General features: G+C 40.1%; 1 protein-coding gene across 1 annotated transcript in view; it reads left to right on the plus strand.

Annotated features, from left to right (window-relative positions):
- The window catches only part of FANCI (Fanconi anemia complementation group I), a 78,969-nt gene that overhangs the window by 42,415 nt on the left and 16,049 nt on the right, over positions 1-20,505 (plus strand). Inside the window, exons 15-24 of the mRNA XM_001926870.6 lie at positions 4,124-4,254; positions 4,980-5,050; positions 5,844-5,958; positions 7,311-7,433; positions 9,141-9,209; positions 14,674-14,775; positions 15,702-15,872; positions 15,948-16,069; positions 16,911-17,075; positions 17,965-18,144. Of these exons, the coding sequence (XP_001926905.3) occupies positions 4,124-4,254; positions 4,980-5,050; positions 5,844-5,958; positions 7,311-7,433; positions 9,141-9,209; positions 14,674-14,775; positions 15,702-15,872; positions 15,948-16,069; positions 16,911-17,075; positions 17,965-18,144 (1,249 nt within the window). The remainder of the gene's footprint in view (positions 1-4,123; positions 4,255-4,979; positions 5,051-5,843; positions 5,959-7,310; positions 7,434-9,140; positions 9,210-14,673; positions 14,776-15,701; positions 15,873-15,947; positions 16,070-16,910; positions 17,076-17,964; positions 18,145-20,505) is intronic.

Here is a 20,505-nt window from a genome sequence, read left to right on the forward strand (position 1 = left end):
TGTCGAAATTTCTGACTTCGTATTTATAGAAATGTCTATTTCTTTCAGTTCTATCAGTTTTTGCTTCAGGTATTTTAAAACTGTTACTGGGGCATCCATTTAGGATTGTAATGTCTCTTGGTTAATGGATCCACTAATTGTTATGAAATGACCTTTTCGTTCTTGGTAATATTCTTTACTCTGAAGTCTACTTTGATATTAATATAACTTCTTCAGCTTTGTTTTGATCAGTATTAACATGGTATATTTTTTGCATCTTTTTAGTTTTAACTATTTATGTCTTTATAGTTATAAGTAATGTACAATTTTATTTTGCCTTTTTTTTTTTTTTTGGTTGCACCCATGACATGTAGACATTTCCTGGCCAGGGACTGAATCTGCACCAGAGCTGTGACCCAGCTTGCTATAGTGACAACACTGGAACCTTAATCCACAGTGCCACACAACCACTCCTCGTGTTACTTTTTAGAAGACATTTTCACTGGGCATAGAATTCTGGATTAACATTTTTTTCTTTTTAGTACTTTGAAGATTTTAAGATTGCTCAACCGTCTTTGGGCTTTCATCATTTCCAGTGAAAAGGCTGCTTTCACTCTCATCTTGGGTCCTTTATATGTTTTTTCTTTTTAGATTTTCTCTTTTTCAGTGGTTTTATGCAATTTGATTATGTGCTTTAGGGTAGTTTCCTTCGTGCTTCTTGTGGTTGGGGTTTGTCAGCCTTCTTGGATCTCTTAAGTTATGGTTTTCATCAAGTTTGAAAATTCTGAAGGTATTTTTTCTTCAAAATTTGTTTTATGTCATCTTCATCCTTACCTTTTTTTTTTTGTCTTTTTTTTTTTTTTTGTCTTTTGTTGTTGTTGCTATTTCTTGGGCCGCTCCCGCGGCATATGGAGGTTCCCAGGCTAGGGGTTGAATCGGACTGTAGCCACCGGCCTACGCCAGAGCCACAGCAACACGGGATCCGAGCTGCGTCTGCAACCTACACCACAGCTCACAGCAACGCCGGATCGTTAACCCACTGAGCAAGGGCAGGGACCGAACCCGCAACCTCATGGTTCCTAGTCGGATTCGTTAACCACTGCGCCATGACGGGAACTCCCCATCCTTACCTTTATAGTTAACATGGGTTACCTATGGGTTACTTTCTCTCTCTCTCTCTCTCACATGCAGAGGCTTCTGGGACTCTGCTTACACATATGTTAAGTAGCCTTAAGTTGTCATGCAGTTCACAGATGACCTCTTTTTCATCTTTTTTACTCTGTGTTTTATCTTAGTTTATATTGCTATAAATGCAGATTCCCAGATCTTCTGCTTTTGATCTCATCCAATAAAATTTCATTTTTAGACGTTTGATTTGTCTTTCATATCTTCCCTCCCTCTTGTTATCATGCCTCCCTGACCTTCTTGAACATGACATGTATTTATTTTGGTTCTTTTAATGTCCTTCTCTACTAATTCTATCACTTCTGATCTGTTTTTATTGGTGTACTTCCTCTTCATCTTGAGTTGTGTTTTCCTGCTTCTTTGCATCAATAATTTTTGATAGGGTGGCAGACACTGTGAATTTCACATTGTTGGTTTGCTGGATTTTTTTCTTGTCTTTTCTATAGGGCCGTACCCGAGGCATATAAGGGTCCAATTGGGGCTATAGCTGCCAGCCTACGCCAGAGCCACAGCAATGCAGGATCCCAGCCATGTCTGCGACCTATACCACAGCTCACGGCAACGCCGAATCCTTAGCCCACTGAGCAAGGCCAGGGATCAAAGCCGAAACCTCATGGTTCCTCGTTGGATTATTTAACCACTGAGCCATGACGGGAACTCCTGGATTTTTTTTTCTTCAATATTCTTGAGCTTTAAATTTTGGGGGGAGTTCCCATTGCAGCTCAGTGGTAATGAACCCGAGTAGTATTCATGAGGACACAGGCTTGATCCCTGGCCTTGCTCAGTGGGTTAAAGGATCTGGTGTGGTATAGGTTGCAGACAGGCTTGGATCCCATGTTGCCGTGGCTGTGGTGTAGGCCAGTGGCTACAGCTACAATTCAGCCCATAGTCTGGGAATTTCTACAGCCCATATACCTCAGGTGCGGCCCTTAAAAAAAAAAAAAAATTTTTTTTTTCTTTTTTGAAAGCATTTAACCCTTTTGATGATTGTGTTTGTGTTGTATTAGGTAAGACCAGACAACCTTTAATCTAGGCCTAATTTGGTTCTACAACTAAAGCAGTGCCTTTCTGAATATTCATCCTTGTATATTATGAGGTGTCTCCACTGTGGTTGTTGTAAATGTGGATTATTTCCTGTCCTCTTTGACCTCTGAGAATGGATTTGCCTGCTCCTTGACAGCAATTCTTCCCTCGGCTTCAGGTAGTTTTCTCACACACATGCACTGACAAGCACGCAGCTGACATACAAGGGTAGCTCCCTGTACATCTCCAGCATGCTTTCCATACAGCGCTCTGTCCTGTAAATTCTCGCTGTCTTGGCTTTCCTGAATTCTCACCTCTGTCCCTTTGGCTCAGGAAGACTACTGGATTCTGAGTTTCCCCTCTCTGTGATGCTGCCTAGAAACTCTCTGGGTGGTAAAATGGGCCAGTTATAAGACTCCTCGTTTATTTTCCTTTCCTCAGGGATCATTGTCTGTAGTGCTTTTTGTCTAGTGCCTAAAAAGTATTGTTTCATATACTTTGGCTTATAGATGTTTAAAGTGGGAAGATAAATCTGGTCACTGTTACTCCATAAAAAGTGTCTGTTCTCTTTTTATGTTTTTTTACTTGTAGATATCATACCTGTTCTCACGATTTCAGTTATTTTCGTGGACTTTTGTGGGCATGGCTCCCAAATCTTTATGTCAAGACTCTCCTCTTTCCTTAGTTTCAAATCTTTCATTCCTGCTAAATGATTATTTCCATTTAGTTTTCCTTTCTTTCCTTTTATTTCAAATGTAGTATAGTTTCCCTTAAACAAATTCCCCTTTCCATTGTCCCTATTTCTGTTATCTGAAATGCAACTCTCGGAGTCCCAGAGCCTGAAATTCCTTCTAATATTCTAAAATGCACTTGGTACCTAAGTGTCATCTTTTTTCCCCCCTCATAATGTTGTCTTTTTTATACCCTCCTCCCACACACACCTATTGCCTGTAACCTTGCATGTAGACTACTGCCACAGCTTCCGAACTGGTTTCCCTGCTTTCTTTTCTCTCTGTAGCAATTCATTTGCATGTTGCTACCAGATCAGTATTGCTGAAATAACACTCGGTCACTCAGAAATCACCAATACCTTCTTTTGTAAATTATCAGCTCTTTATCTTGGTATTTAAAGTCCTTGACGATTTGATCCAACCCACCTTTCCAACATTAGCTTCCGTAATTTACTTTCCTGAATCCTTCCCCCTATGTCCACTGAGTTCCCCACCATCCTCTGAGAATGCCTTACACTCATCTTTCCTGTTCTCTTACTCATACTCTTCCCTTTCCAGGTGGTAGTCCTTTCCAGTTCTCCGTGCATCTAAATGTTACCCATGTTGTAGAATCCAGCTGAAGTTCCTTCTCTTTGCTCTCCTAAAGCAACTCACAATGATCTCTTCTTTTGAACTCCTTTTTTAAACTCTTTTCTTTACCTTTTGCTAGATAATAAACTATGTTTGGAATTATTAGATATTTGATATCCTTATATTATTCTTTCATTCTTTTAAAATATTTTTTTCTTGACTTCCAACTAAATTAATATTCTTGAAGGAAAAGAGACCATGTTTTTCACTTTTATATATTCCTTATAGGACCATATTATGCTTGCACATAGTAAAAATTCATAAAAAAGTATTGATTTATTTCAACTTGGAAATAAGACAGTGTGTGCTGCTTGTTCAGGCAGTATATAATAGGTTTCTTCCTTTCCTTTAGACTTTAATTTTTGTAGTCCTATACTATTGCTGGAAGAAATTTTAAAGTATCACTAAAATTTCATTGACCTTAAAAGTATTAGGATCAGTAAAAATCTGTATTGCAGTGTACTTGAATTATTTGAGAAACAAAAAATTTTTACTATTTCTTTCCCCATATTTATGTTACTTTACTTGAAACCCTTAGTTATTTGAGGCAACTGATTCTAGATTTTGTTTTTCAGACCTGCTTTCAGATATCATCGTGCATTCACCCTTAGTTCTTCAGAGTTGTTCTTCTAAAATCACAGAAACTTTTGACTATCTGTCCTTCCTGCCCCTTCAGACTGTACAGGGGCTGCTGAAGGCAGTGCAGGTAAGTCTTCTGACTCCTAAGGAGCTTTGCCACAGCAGAAGTGGAACTGTCTAGTAGAAGTCCAATGTGTTTCTTCATAAACATGATATCTGTTTCCCTTCACTGTAAAACACAAAACTGAATTAAAAGGGCAGGAGCACTGAGCTAGACCCTGTGTTCCAAGTTTACCCCCTTCATAGTATTATTATTCTCTCTCATTTGGTTCATTTCAGTGAACCAAAGTTAGTGAAGTAATTGAAAGGCTCTTAGAAATTTTTTTGTTTGTTTGTTTGTTTTTTAGGGTCGCACCCATGGCATGTGGAGGTTCCCAGGCTAGGGATCGAATTGGAGCTGTAGCTGCCAGCCTACACCACAGCCACAGCAATGCTAGATCCAAGCTGCGTCTGCGACCTACAGCACAGCTCACGGCTACGCCAGATCCTTAATCCACTGAGTGAGGCCAGGGATCGAACCCTCGACCTATGGTTCCTAGTTAGATTCATTTCCACTGAGCCACGACGGGAACCCCAGAAAATTGTTAATTGAGGACAATAGATTGAAAAGTATTCACGACTAGCTCCAGTTCAGCATTTCAAAGTATAAGGTTGTCCTTATTACTATTAAGTGTAATAAACATTGCAGCATGTTTTTAAAACAGAGCCGTATTTTGATATATAAGCCAGTGGTAATGGGCTAAGGCTAATAAACAAATTATTCTCTTTACCTACTGATTCTTCCTCTTTCAGCCCCTTCTCAAGGTCAGCATGTCAATGAGAGACTCCTTGATACTTGTTCTTCGGAAATCTATGTTTGCCAGGTGTGTAGCACCTCATGAGACCCTAGGAAGCGATGCTTTCTAATAATATTTAAAGTCCTCTCCGTTTTCGTCTCTAGTACAACCTGTTCACAGCAGCCATCCAAATTCCTAACCTAAGCTAGAGTTGATCATCTCCTAAAGATATTATGAGATGAGTAATATGTGAGACTCATTTGTTACTTTAGGGTAAGATAGCAGATTAATATCACCTGTTATAATACACTCCCAACTAGTAGCTAGCCATATGCCTTATCTCTTTCTAGAACTGACAGTTTTTTGTTAGTCCTCATGCAAAAGCATATCTAATAGGCCAAGGCTGTACATTGTAGCATCTACAACATGAATTAACCATTGAGCCTCAGTGAGATGAGTGTATCCTTTATCTGGATGGACGCACCAAACTCTGTACTCCTCTTTGAAAAGGGGAAGTGCTCCTTCAGACACAGAAAAAAATCAACAATTTCTTTTGCTATTTCGTACTTATATTGAGTTATCAACCCATTGTACAGCCTTTCAGAACTCTTGTTCTCATTTACCACATGGACTTACCAGTAGGACAGAAAAAAGTATAGTGTCTTGAGGTTAAGTAGATAACGAAGAATTCAACTGAATTCCTGTGCTTCTAATTGCTGTGAACAGCTATGCCTTGTTTTGAGTACATAATCAATTTATTTTGCTCTGTGCTTCATTTCCCTCTTCTGGGCAGAATTAACTGGATTTTTCTGACCCAGAAGCCTGTTCCTGTGAAATCAGTACTGTTTGGTAACTTGTTCTCTGTCTATTCCTGAGCTAGCCAACTTGGTGCCCGAAAATCTGCAGTTGCTGGGTTTTTGCTGCTCCTGAAGAACTTTAAAGTTTTAGGCAGCTTGTCGTCTTCTCAGTGCAGTCAGTCTATTGGTGTTAGCCAGGTAAGGATTTTCTCACACCAGCTTATAGTGTGTGCACGAATGCAGCAGTTGCTGATGTACAGGCTGTTTTCTTTTACTCTTGTCTGGTTATATACATGATCCTGAACCTGAGGGTCTCATGATGATGGTGGTGGTGGTGATGATGATATCAGCTAACACTTATTAATTGCAGATTTTTTGTGCATTAAACTGCTTTTTAATACGGTAGCCACTAGCCTTCAGGTGGCTGTTGAACTAAACATAGATTGAAATGTGGCTAGTTCAAATTGAAGACTTAGTGTGAGGATAAAAGAATATAAAGTATCTAGTAATTTTTATTTTGATTACATTTTGAGATATTTTGGCTGTGTTGGGTTAAGTAAAATTAATTTCACCAGTTTCTTTTATTTTCTTTTTCTTTTTTTTTGGTCTTTGCTATTTCTTTGGGCTGCTCCCTCAGCATATGGAGGCTCCCAGGCTAGGGGTCGAATTGGAGCTGTAGCCACCAGCCTACGCCAGAGCCACAGCAACGTGGGATCCGAGCCACGTCTGCAACCGACACCACAGCTCATGGCAACGCCGGATCGTTAACCCACTGAGCAAGGGCAGGGACCGAACCCGCAACCTCATGGTTCCTAGTCGGATTCGTTAACCACTGCGCCATGACGGGAACTCCTCTTTTACTTTTCTTTATTTAGCTACTAGAAAATTTAATACTACATTATGTGGCTTGTATTTTTTATTTGTATCATGTTTCTTTTGGACAGCACTGTGCTAGACAGTATGCTAAGTTCTTCACATTTATTTTCTCATTTAATCGTCACAGCAATCTTCTGAGGCTAGATAACTGTTATTTTTCCCTATTTTAATAGTGTATTTACTTTGCACCTTTTTTTTTTTTTCTTTTCTTTTTTTTTTTTTTAAGGGCTGCACCATGGCGCATGGAAGTTCGCAGGCTAGGGGTCAGATCTGAGCTGCAGTGGCCAGTCTACACAACAGCCATAGCAACACCAGATCTGAGCCACGTCTGTGACCTGCACTGCAGCCCATGGCAACACCAGATCTTTAACCCACTGAGTGGGTCCAGGGATCAAACTCAAGTCCTCATGGATGATAGTTGGGTTCATTACTACTAAGCCACAATGGGAACTCCTACTTTGCATTTCTATTAAATCCTATAATCTGAGAAAACAAAACTTTTTACGGTAATTAAATAAGAGTGATATTATCATGGCCTCGTAATGATTACCACTTCTGCCTCAGTCCTGAGTTTTGGCATGTGGGGAAAGCTAAGTGTAAGCTCTTTTTACCCTCTTAATGAAAGCTACTTAACTGTGGTAACATACATGAGAACTGGCCTCCCTTCCTTTCAGGTCCATGTGGATGTCCACAGCCGTTACAATTCTGTTGCCAATGAAACCTTTTGCCTTGAGATCATGGATAGTTTAAGGAGATGCTTAGGTCAGCAGGCTGATGTTCGACTCATGCTTTATGAGGTAAGTTGATGTAGTACTCCCCCCCTCACACTAATCCTTTTAATTTTAATAATTTTTTTCTGACTATAAAAGTACAGTAGGTATGCTCTTATTTAATGCAGTTAGGACCAGTAGTTAGTGAGGAATCGAAAGGAATAGTTACATGTTTTATTTTAATTTGAAATATTTAAATGTACTAATTTTTTTTTCTTTTTTTTTTTTCTTTTAGGGCCACACCCACAGCATATGGAGGCTCCCAGGCCAGGGGTCAAATCAGAGCTGTAGCTGCTGGCCACAGCCACAGCCATGCCAGATCTGAGCTGTTTCTGTGACCTGCACCACAGCTCACGGCAACACCAGATCCTAACCCACTGAGCAAGGCCAGGGATCAAACTTGCATCCTCATGGATGATAGATTTGTTTTCGCTGTGCCATGATGGGAACTCCTAAATATTCTATTAATTTACTTGTCTTTCGGAGTTCTCACTGTAGCAATGCAGTTAAGAATCTGACTGCAGCAGCTTGGGTCGCTGTGGAAGCACAGGTTCGACCCCCAGCCCAGCACAGTGGTTTAAAGGATCCAGCGTTGCTGCATCTATGGCATAGGTCACAGATGTGGCTTAGATTCAGTTCCTGGCCCAGAAACTTTTGTTTGCTGCAGGTACGGCCATTAAAACAAAAAATTTACCAATCTTTTGTTTTAAGGCCAAGTTCTTTTGCTTTTGTGAATGAATCTGACATTTGGAACTTACTGTCTCTTAAACAAGCCATAACCTTAATTTTATGCCTATAATTTCAAGTTTTGTTTACCTAAAGCAGGATAGAAACTTTAAGACACTTTAGATATAGTCTTAGTACAGAAGTCTTCTAGATATATTCGCTTTTTTCCCTAACTTTTTTTTGGCTACGCTGACGGGCATGAAGAAGTTCCTGATCCAGGGATGGAGTCCACGCCACAGCAGCAACCTGGGCCACTTCAGTGACAAGATCCAGCTCCTTAACCTTCTGTGCCACAAGGGAACTCCTCCTAACTTTTTAGAATTGTGTTACCCTTAATTCATCAGAAATTGGTTTTAGAGATTTACTTTTATTAAGACTTCCCAAAACATTCAACTTAGTTTTTATAAAAGCAGGTTTTTTCATTTTGCACTTGGTTTTCAAGAGTTTACAGAATATCTGATTAGATCACATAATTATAATGACAGCAAATGAGTGGAACAAATATAACTACTTGTACTTAGGATATAATCCAGCCAGAGGGAACGAAAGTGTGCAGTCATGGAGGATTACACTGCAGTCTCTAGCATTTAGCACGGGGGTACTTCAGCATACATATTTCATAGGGTGGAGAGCATTAGATAATCTAGCAAGCAGATAAGTGGAAGTCATTTCAGAGAACAGCTGTTATAAAAGAATGAGGGCCTCAGCATCCCTGACTGTAAAGGAGAAAAATACTCCACAGCTATAGAAGTGACCTGATGTCTAAAAATGGTGAGGATTATGGTCAGTTTATAAGCCAGTTCTCAGTGATCAGAGAGCCCTCTTTAGCTTAGGCAAATAAGTTAAATTTTCTGAATCGTTTCTCTCTCTAGCAAATACAGTCTCCATCTTTTTCAAAGAACCACGAACAGAGTAAAACATACGTAGGATTATTTTAAGGCTATGATTGTCCAAATCACTAGTATCCTTGAGAAAGGGCTTATTTGTCCTTTACTTGATTCCTCTTAGGGCTTCTATGATGTCCTTCGAAGGAATTCTCAGCTGGCTAATTCAGTCATGCAAACTCTGCTCTCACAGGTAAAATATTTTTTGTGTATAATGGGGCATTAAGAGGCAATTGTCATTTTTTGTACTTTTCAAAATATGAAATAATTCCACAGGCACATTGTGAACATGGATGGGGTATGCAATGCTGTTTCAAGTTCTTTTATTTTAATCACCACTTATCTACCTACCGTATTGCCATCATCTGACAGTTACCCCTCTCAGTTAACAGTCTACATCCTAAGTCAGAAGAGCATTTGGAAGAACTGTTTGTACAAAGGTCATCAGCAGCTGTTTTTGTTATGTTTATTTCTGAAAGAAGAAAAAGTGAGATCTGGAACAAATATAGCAAAATGATTGACTTTGTTAAATCTCGGTGACATTGATGAGTGTCTATTGGGTTATTTTCTGCACCTCTCAGTTAAAAAAATTTTTAAATTATGAAATACTTGACTATCAAGATTAGAAGAATTCAGTTGGAGAATGATGTAAAGACTTTTTTACTCTCAATATTTATTCGTTAAGCATTTGTTTGAATGGGTTTTTTTGTTTGTGTGTTTGGGGTTTTTTTGTCTTTTTAGGGCCACACCTGCAGCATATGGAAGTTTTCAGGCTAGGGGCTGAATCTGATCTGCAGCTGCCAGCCTACACCACAGCCACAGCAACGCCGGATCCAAGTCATATCTGCGACCTACACCCCAGCTCATGGCAACGCCCGATCCTTTACCCTCTGAGCAAGGCCAGGGATCCAACCTGCATTCTCATGGATACTAGTCAGGCTTGTCACCGCAGAGCCACAGTGGGAACTCTTGAATGTTATATTGACAGGTTTTTTTTTTTTTTTTTTTTTTGTCTTTTGTCTTTTGTCTTTACAGGGCTGCACCCGCGGCATATGGAGGTTCCCAGGCTAGGGGGTCTAATTGGAGCTGTAGCCGCTGGCCTACGCCAGAGCCACAGCAGTGGCAGATCCGATTCGCGTCTTCGACCTACACCACAGCTCATGGCAACACTGGATCCTTAACCCACTGAGTGAGGTCAGGGATCGAACCCGAAACCTCATGGATCCTAGTCAGATTCGTTTCTGCTGCGCCGCAGCGGGAACCCCTATATTGACAGTTTTATTGAGGTATAATTCCCATACCATACAATTCACCCATGTAAAGAATACAACTGATTAGTTTTTCGTATATTCATAGAGTTGTGCGGCTGTCACCACAATCAATTTTAGAACATTTTACCACCTCAGAGAAAACCCCATACCATTTAGTTAGACATTTATATAAATGGATCATACAATGTATGGATTTGTGTGACTGGCTTCTTTCACTTAGCATGGTGTTTTCAGGGGTTATCTATGTTGTAGTGTGTCTCAGTACTCCCTTTTATTCATTACATGAATCTTTATATGTTGAGAGAGTTCAAGATACAATTATGTACTAATAGTAATAACAACAGTCCCCAATGTTCAGCATTTACAGAGAGCAAAGCAATTTATGAAGCACTGTATGGTAGATGATTTCATTTAGTCCTCACAAAACCCTGTGAAATAAGAATTGTTACCTCCATTTTACAGATTTATATTTTTAAGGCTATGAGAGATTATTAAATAATATAATTTGTCCAAGGTCACAGAGTTAATAAATGGCAGAGTTGGGATTTGAACCCAGATCTTGTGGCTCAAGAGCCCAAGCATGTGTTTCTCCTATGGGGTGGAGTAAGCTTCTTGGATCCGTAAATTGATGCTTGTCACCATATTTGAGAAGTGTCCACTCAGTATCTAATCAACTATTTTTTTCTCTCCTCCTTTCTCTCCTTTCCTTCTGGGACTTCAGTGGTAAAGCCTCATATTATTCTGTAGATCCCTGAGACTTGTCTCATTTTTTCCTCAGTGTTTTTACACTATTCAAATTTGATATTTTCTCATAATCTATCTTCAAGTTTATTTACTGTTCTGCCGTTTCAGGTCTGTTGTTTTATTCTTGAATTTATGTTAAATGTTATCAAATAACATTTTTTAATTTATAGAAATGACCATGTGGTTTTTCTCCGTTAATCTGTTACTGTGATGAATTGTATGGTTTGATTTTTTTATTTTTTGCATGCCGGGGATAAACCCAAATTGACTAGGATATATTACTTTTTGCACACACTGGTGGGTTGAGTTTTCATTTAGGACTTTTACATATATGTTTATAAGAGGGAATGACCTATAATTTTCATTTCTCAGCTTCCTTGGTTTAGTCTGAGCTTAGTAAAATGATTGGGAATGTTCCCTCTTTTTCTAGTTTAGGTAAAATTTGAAATTGTCTCTTTATTTCTCTTATTCCATTTTTTTCCTTACTTGTTTCAAAGTTATATACTTTCTTTAAACTTTAAATGGTTGGCTTTTGATTTTTCAGACCATATAAGTAGTGTGAATTCAAGCCCAATCTACATTTGGAGACTAGCTTGTTAGAAAGTCCCAGAGGAGACTTTTTTTCCCCTGTCACCTAATGTCAAGGGTCGGTTAGGTAGGTACATAGCCCTACCCGCAGAGATGCATATCTTCCTCTATGTGGTAGATTTATTTTTTTAGTTTTGTCTGCTAATGACGTCTATTTCCTTTTGAGAATTCGAGCTTTATGTGAGGGTCTCTGATACCACCTCCACCCCGTGGTGGCCTAGGCTTTGTTTTTAATTTCATTATTCTTTTTCTACTTGACTATCATCTTAGCTCTCTATTTAAAAACTTATCTATATAAAGATTTTAATGCAGTGTTTCTCTCATTCTGTGTGTAGGAGGGTTTCTCTGAACCCAAGTCCACTATGTTGCTGTAAATGGAACTTCTCTCTCCTTCCTTCCTGCTCCTTCGCCCTCTTTCTTTTTTTATGTCTTTGTGATAATTCTGCTGAACAACCTTTGTTTGAAAATAAGGTCTTGGATGTGTAGAAATTATTGAAAGGTCCTATGCTATTCATCAAAAGCTTTTCAGTGGGCCTTGGACTTGATCCTACATACAAGATATATCCTGTTAGTTGTATCTTTCAAACCATAATGATCAGTCCATCCACATTCGCACATTTAATAAGAATCACAGAGTATGACTGAAGACATAGAGCAGTGCCTCCCAACTCAGGTTAGTATGTAGACCAGTAAAATTCTTTAGACTCTAAAAGTGAAAAAGGGAAGCAATAACTAAGATTTTTTAAGTTGAAGTATAGCTGATTTACAATGTTGTGTTAGTTTCTGGTGTACAGCAAAGTGATTCAGTTTTATATATATATATATATCCTCTTCCATATTCCATTATGATTTATTACAGAATATTGAATATAGTTCCCTGTGTTGTCTAGTAAGACTTTTTCTGTTTCACAGTTTGTATCTACTAACCCCGAACTCCTAAGTTATCCCTCCCACACCCTCTTTCCCCTGGAATAACTGTTAAGTTTGTTTTTATGTTGTTTGTCTCTTTCTGCTTTGTAAATGAATTCATTTGTATCTTTTTTTTTTTTGTCTTTTTAGGGCTACACTTGGGGCATATGGAAGTTTCCAGACTAGGGGTCAAATTGGAGCAGTAGCTGCTGGCCTATGTCACAGCCACAGCAATGCCAGATTGAGCCTCATTTGCAACCTACGCTGCAGCTTGTGGCAACACCAGATCCTTAACCCACTCAACGAGGCCAGGGATCAAACCCGAATCCTCATAGAGCCACAACAGGAATTTCTGTATCATATTTTAGATTCCACATATAAGTGACATTGTATGGGTTCCCATTGTGGCTCAGCAGGTTAAGAACCCGACTAGTATCTATAAGAATGCAGATTGGATCCCTGGCCTCACTCAGTGGGTTAAGGATCTAGTAACTGCCGTGAGCTGTGGTGCAGGTCACAGATATGACTTGGATCTGGCATTGCTGTGGCTGGGGTGTAGGCCAGCAGCTAACACTCCAATTCGACCCCTAGCCTGGGAACTTACATAGGCCACAGGTGCGGCCCCTTAAAAAATAAAAGTAAAAAACAAGTGACATCATATGGTATTTGTTTTTCTCTGGCTTACTTCACTTATTATGAAAATCTCTAGGTCCATCCATGTTGCTACAAGTGGCATTATTTCATTTCTTTTTATGGCTGAGTTAACATTTTTTTGAGCTCTGTTATGTGGCAAGTAGTATTTGAAGCTCTTTACGTGTGTTAGCATGTTTAATTGCGATATATATTTACACATTTGTATTAAAATCTCCTAATTTCACAGATGAGGAGCCAAGGTATAGACACCTTTATTGACTTAGTGTGTGGTTGTGGGGGTATTGGATTCAGCCATTCTGACTCTAGAGCCTGTGCGCTTTTTCTTTCTTTTGCTTTTTCTTTCTTTTTTTTTTTTTTTTTTTTTGCCATGCGGTCATGGCATGTGGAAGTTCTTGGGCCAGGGATCGAACCCGCACCACAGCAGCAAAGCTGCCATGACAGTGCCTTAACCCACTGTGCCACAAGAGAACTCCAAAGCATTCTTGTATTGTGTGTGTGTGTGTGTGTGTGTGAGTTTAGGGCAACACCTGCAGCATATGGAAGTTCCCAGGCTAGGGGTTGAATCAGAGCTGCAGCCACAGCAACGCCAGATCCAAGCCATGTCTACAACCTACACCACAGCTCATGGCAATCCCAGATCCTTTATCCACTGAGCGAGACCAGAGATTGAAGGGATACTAGTTGGGTTTGAGTCTGTTCCAAATGATTGATTATTCTCCTTATTGTAGATCATATTTTTCTGGTTCTTTGCATGTCTTATAATTTTTTGGATTAGTGTTTAAATTTTATTTTATATTGGTGTATACTTGATTTATAATGTTGTATTAGTTTCAAGGTACAGCATATTTTCAAGTGTACAGCAAAGTGATTCATTTATACATATATACATATATGCATTTTTTCAGGTTCTTTTCCCAGATAGGTTATTAATGAATTTTGAGTAGAGTTCCCTGTTGTGCAGTAGGTCCTTGTTTTCTATTTATTTTACATATAATAGTATATATATGTTTATCTCAAAGTCCTAATTTATCCCTCTTCCCGTTTCCCATTTTGTAACCATAAGTTTGTTTTCTAGCCTGTGAATCTGTTTCTGTTTTGTAAATATGTTCATTTGTTATCATAGAGCATAAATTGTTAACCATCAAGCTGTATCAAAAGTGCTGATTGCCAGAGTTCCTGTCGTGGCACAGTGGTTAACGAATCCGACTAGGAACCATGAGGTTGCGGGTTTGGTACCTGGCCTTGCTCAGTGGGTTAAAGGATCTGGCATTGCCGTGAGCTGTGGTGTAGGTTGCAGATGCAGCTCGGATCCCACGTTGCTGTGGCTCTGGCGTAGGCTGGCAGCTACAGCTCCGATTAGACCCCTAGCCTGGGAACCTCCACATGCCGCGGGAGCGGCCCAAGAAATAGCAAAAAGACAAAAAAAAAAAAAAAAAAAAAAGAGTGAAAAGCATTCATGAGCCATGGTGTTTTTTTCCATAAAATACACAGTTAAAACAATTCTATGAGCCAGAACCTGATGTGCTGCCACCTCTGAAATTCGAAGCTTGTGTTCTGACCCAAGGAGATCAGATCTCTCTACAAGAACCACTGGTAAGACTTTTTTCCTCCTTCTATAACCACTATTTTTACTCATAAGTACGAACATCAGCCCCGTTGATATGGTTTATCGTCAGAGTTACCTTCCCTGTGAAGCTCTCTTCCTGGTACTGTCAATGAATTTTTATTCTTAACTCTTCCCTGCGTATCTTTTCTGACCCATTATCACCTTGGTTCTGTTAATGAGGTATCTGTATGTCAGTACTTTACTAAATCAAGGCATTCATCATTTCACCCGAGGAGCGTTTTATTTCCTGTTGGTGGCTCTTTGATTGCATATACTAAGTAAATAAGCTTTAGAATGGGGAGAAAGATGTTAACCAAGAGCAGATGAACCCAGGGGACCTGTTTCATTAGTCTGGAGTATATTATTTAGGCTGAGATAGAACTGGCATCCTGTTGAACCTTCAGAGGAAGTAGGACAGGTTGATTTTCTGTTCTAGTTGTCTGCCATCAAAAAGACAGAAAAGATAAAAACTGAAACTCCCTCATCCCAAGTGACTTACAATTGAGATATCCTCAGCCTAGATCAGAGATGCTATGTTGGTTTCCCAGAGATTCCCTCAATTTAAGAACCCTTATCTTTAGAATAGCCTCTGGGATGCAGAGGAGCTAGAGAAGATTTAGGTTCACACCCTGGCTCCATGATATTTGTACCAGATCAGAGATAGCACATCTAATAACTGCATTGGTTGCCTGTCAGCTACTTATGAAGCCAGTGCCTTAGGAAAGGCCAGAAAACAATGCCTCTGTTAATAGTTCAGTTATTCTTTTCCTAATTTTGTTAATCCAGATTGGCTTAATTTGTGATGCTAATGAATGACTTACTTTAGCCTTTAGATAAGGATTATTTGGTGATTATCAACAGTTTCATGGGTTATCTTTTAACAAGAATATTCAGTTGTTACTTTCTTCTACAGGATTATCTGCTATGTTGTATTCAGCACTGTTTGGCCTGGTATAAGAGTAGAGTGATGCCCCTACAGCAAGAAGAGGAGGAAGAAGAAGAAGGATTCTATCAAGACTTAGATGACATGTTGGAATCTATTACTAGTAGAATGATTAAGAGTGAATTAGAGGACTTTGAACTGGTAATTGCCAAGTCTCAGCTCTGTTGAGTAATGGAAGTTTTTAGTAGCTTATTAATTTTATTTTGTGTCTCTTAGGACAAGTCAGCAGATTTTTCTCAGAGCACTAGTACTGGCATCAAAAATAATATCTGTGCTTCTCTTGTTATGGGAGTTTGTGAGGTTCTAATAGAATATAATTTCTCCATAAGTAATTTCAGGTAAGGTATAGTTATGACTGTGCTTGCAGTTTGATGAATTATTCATTTTGTGTGTGTGTGTGTGTGTGTGTGTGTGTGTGTGAGAGAGAGAGAGAGAGTTTAATTAACAATATGCTAGGTACGAACACACCACAGACCATGACACCATTTCTTACATGGACATCTAGCCTGAGACCAAACTCTGCCCTTTCTACTAGGAAACACCAAAACGTATACCACACAAGTTGGTGAATTTTGTTTTGCCAGTAGCCTTTAATTTATTCAAAGTTCTACAGATCCTGAACTCAGGAACTCCTGATTTTAGTAGAGAAATTTTGATTGGTGGTCATATTAAACTTTGGTTCTCTTCAGTGGGCACTGCAATGACTGGTGTAAATATGGGAAGAAAAGAAATAACCCAGATAGGAGTTCCCGTCGTGGCGCAGTGGTTAATGAACCCAACTAGGAACCATGAGGTTGCGGGTTCAATCCCTGCCCTTGCTCAGTGGGTTGACGATCCGGCTTTGCTGTGAGCTGTGGTGTAGGTTGCAGACACGGCTCGGATCCCGTGTTGCTGTGGCTCTGGCATAGGCTGGCAGATACAGCTCCGATTCGACCCCTAGCCTGGGAACCTCCATATGCCGCGGGAGCGGCCCAAGAAATAGCAAAAAAAAAAAAAAAAGAAATAACCCAGATAGATTGTTTTGACCTGGGAGTGCTGTGTGAAGATCCATTCACTGGCGATGTTGGGTCTAAACTATGACATCTAAAGAAGCAGTGTGATTGCCTTATTACTATGTATGAAAGTAGACCACAGTGTTCTGATGCTTGTCCTTGGTGGTCTCTTTTTCCTTTTACACAGTAAGAACAAGTTTGAGAAGATTCTGAGCTTATTTATGTGTTACAAGAAACTCGCTGACATCCTTAATGAAAAAGCTGGTAAAGGCAAAACTAAAGTGGCCAACAAAACAAATGATAGTTTTTTGTCCATGAAATTTGTGTCTGATCTTCTCACTGCTCTTTTCAGGTAAGGTTCTAACACAGTCCTTAAACACAGCAGTGCAGTGAAGATAAAAACACCTACTGAGAGTTACTGATAGTCGTTTGGATTCACAATCCTAACATATTATACAGTAAGAAGCAAGTCAGGAGGTTCGCAGTTTTCTTAAAATGAAAGCAGAGAAATCCTACGTGGGCATTTAAAGAGATACCTTGAATTATTAAAGGAAAAATGAGTAACAAGGAACTCATGAATGGAAAGAGGGATGAATCCCAACAGTGTGTTGTAAGAAAATCTACCTAAGTAACTCGAACAGCCTAACACATAAAAAGAGAAGGGGAAAAAAAAAAAACCCATGTGATTTAAAAAAAACCAAAGGATTGGTTCCTGCTTTGGTGCACTGGGTTAAGGACCCAGCATTGGCACAGCTGTGTCTCAGATGCAGTCCTTTGCCCAGGAACTTCCATATGCAATGGGTGCGTCAAAAAACAAAAACAAAACAAACCCTAAAGGAACATGGAGTCTTCTTGTGGGCTCAGTGGGTTAAGGATCTGGGGTTGTCACAGTTGTGGCATGGCTTTCATCCCTGGTATGGGAACTTCCGCATGCTGTGGGCATTGCCAAAAAAGGGGAAAAAACAAACAAAAACAAAACAAAAAAAACCCCAGAGGAACAATAACAAAAAAGCCACTAAAGAAAAAGTTAAGTTTATCAAAGTTAAAGGATTGGAGGAGGGGGAGAGAGTGCGATAACTCTGAGAATGGTACAGCCATGGCAGTGATTCTGCAGCGGGCTGCCTAGAATCTATCAATTAAAGCTTGCTGGGGGCTCCTATTCTGAACAGTCCCTAGAAAACCTAATCCCAGGTCCCACTGGCAGTAGGGGAATCTCCTCCTCTCTCTTTTTCTCTCTGTAGGGACAGTGCCCAAAGTCACGAGGAGAGCCTCTCTGTTCTGAGGTCCAGCACTGAGTTTATGCGCTATGCAGTGGGTGTAGCCCTGCACAAGGTACAGCAGCTAAAGGAAACCGGGCACGTGAGTGGCCCTGATGGCCACAACCCAGAGAAGGTCTTTCAGAACCTCTGTGACATAACTCGGTAAGTCACATGCCCTTAGAAATGTGTTCCACTAGTTGCGAGTCTCCAAGAGAGGAAAGTAGGGTGGGGACGAAGGGAGTCTGAGGTTGGGCATGCCCTAAAGTAAAAGCGCAGTCACTAATAACGATACTTTTCCTAGTCCTGTTTTGGTGTGGATTGTTAATCACATACAAAATGTTATTCTATTACCAGGAAAAAAGAGGGGTGTTACATAATGACTGAATCATTTGTCAAAAAGATGTAACAGTTTTGAGCATACATGCACCTAACAGCAGAGCTTCAAAACGCTTGGGAAAAAATGGTTAGAACTGAAGGAGAAATACACAAATAATCTACCCCTCTCAGTAATCAATAGAATTAGATTAAAAAGTCAGGAAAGACATGAAGGACATTAACAACACTATCATCCAGCTTGACTTAATCGACGTATATAGAACATGCAGTAAGTTTCAAAATCCATATTTCTTTCATGTGTGCATGGTACATTCATCATGATGGACCATATTGGGGGCCATAAAACAAACAACAATTATTTTTCTTTTTACAGCCACACCTGCAGCATATGGAAGTTCCTGGGCCAGAGGTTGAATCAGATCTTCAGTTGTGGCCTATGCCACAGCCATGCAACACTGATCCAAGCTGCATCTACAACCTACTGCACAGCTTTTGGCAACACTGGATCCTTAACCCACTGAGCAAGGCCAGGGATCAAACCTGCATCCTCAGAGACAACATTAGGTCCTTAACCTGCTGAGCCACAAAGGGAACTCCAGACTTTTTTTTTAAAGGGCCGCACCTGTGGCATATGGAGGTTCCCAGGCTAGGAGTCTAATCGGAGCTGTTGCTGCTGGCTTATGCCCGAGCCACAGCAACACTAGATCCAAGCTGCGTCTTCGACCTACACCACAGCTCACAGCAATGCCAGATCCTTAACCCACTAAGCAAGGCCAGGGATCGAACCTGCAGCCTCCCAGTTCATAGATTCGTTTCCACTGAGCCATGGCGGGAACTCCAAGGGAACTCAAGACTTAACGAATTTTAGAAATTGGTATCAGGGAGTTCGCGTTGTGGTGCAGCAGAAATGAATCTGACTAGTATCTATGAGGATGCGGGTTCATTCCCTGGCTTTGCTTAGTAGTGAGTTAACGATCACCGTGTTGCTGTGAGCCGTGGTGTAGGACGCAGACACTGCATGGATTCTGTGCTGCTGTGGCTGTGGTGTAGGCTGGCAGCTACAGCTCCGATTCAACTCCTAGCCTGGGAACTTAGATATGTCGCAGGTTCGGCCCTTAAAAAAAAAAATTTGAGGAGTTCCCTTCGTGGCACAGTGGTTAACAAATCTGACTAGGAACCCTGAGGTTGTGGGTTCAATCCCTGCCCTTGCTCAGTGGGTTAACGATCCGGCGTTGCCGTGAGCTGTGGTGTAGGTCACAGATGAGGCTCAGATCCCGCGTTGCTGTGGCTCTGACGTAGGCCGGTGGCTCCGGCTCTGATTTGACCCCTAGCCTGGGAACTTCCATATGCCACGGGAGCGGCCCAAAGAAATGGCAAAAAGACAAAAAAAAAAAAAAAAAATTTATATCAGTATGTTTGCTGACCACAACAGAATTAAACAAGAAAGCAGTAACAGGAGTTGCCGTTGTGGCTCAGCAAGTTGAGAACCTGACGTGGTGTCCATGAGGATCCTGGGGTTCGATCCCTGGCCTTGCTCAGTGGGTTAAGGATTGGTGTTGCTGCAAGCTGTGACTTAGGCCGACAGCTGCAACTCCGATTTGACCCCTAGGAGCAGATCAAAATGAGAGTAAGCAAAAGAAAGGAAATAATAAAGGCAAAGTGGAATCGTTGAAAATAAAAACAGAAAACAGTAGAGAAAATGAATCAGAGCAAAAGCTGGTTCATAGATCAATAAACTTAAACCTTTTCCAGACTGTTCAGGAAAAGAGAGAAGATACAAATTATAAATATTGGGTATATGAGGAAGAGGGGACATCACTACTGATTCTACAAATGTGAAAAATTCATGATATCAGAATGTTAACTTTATGCCAGTACACTTGATAACTTAAATGGACAAATTTCTTTAAAGCCTACTCAAGAAGAAATAGGTAGCCTGAGTAATCATATCTCTATTAAAGAAATTGCATTTGTGATTTAAAATTTTCCCTCCACTGGTGAATTATACCAAATGTTTTAGTAAGTATTACCAATTACACAGACTTTCCCAGAAAAGAGAGAAGGGAGGAGGGAACAGTCCCCACTCGTTTTATGAGGAGGCTGATGTAATTACCTTGGTACCCGATGATAGCCTGGTAACCATAGTATATAAAGAAATTTCTAACTTGTTAAGAAAACAACTGAAAT

Source organism: Sus scrofa, chromosome 7, assembly GCF_000003025.6.
Source record: "Sus scrofa isolate TJ Tabasco breed Duroc chromosome 7, Sscrofa11.1, whole genome shotgun sequence".
NCBI classification, from domain to species: Eukaryota; Metazoa; Chordata; class Mammalia; order Artiodactyla; family Suidae; genus Sus; species Sus scrofa.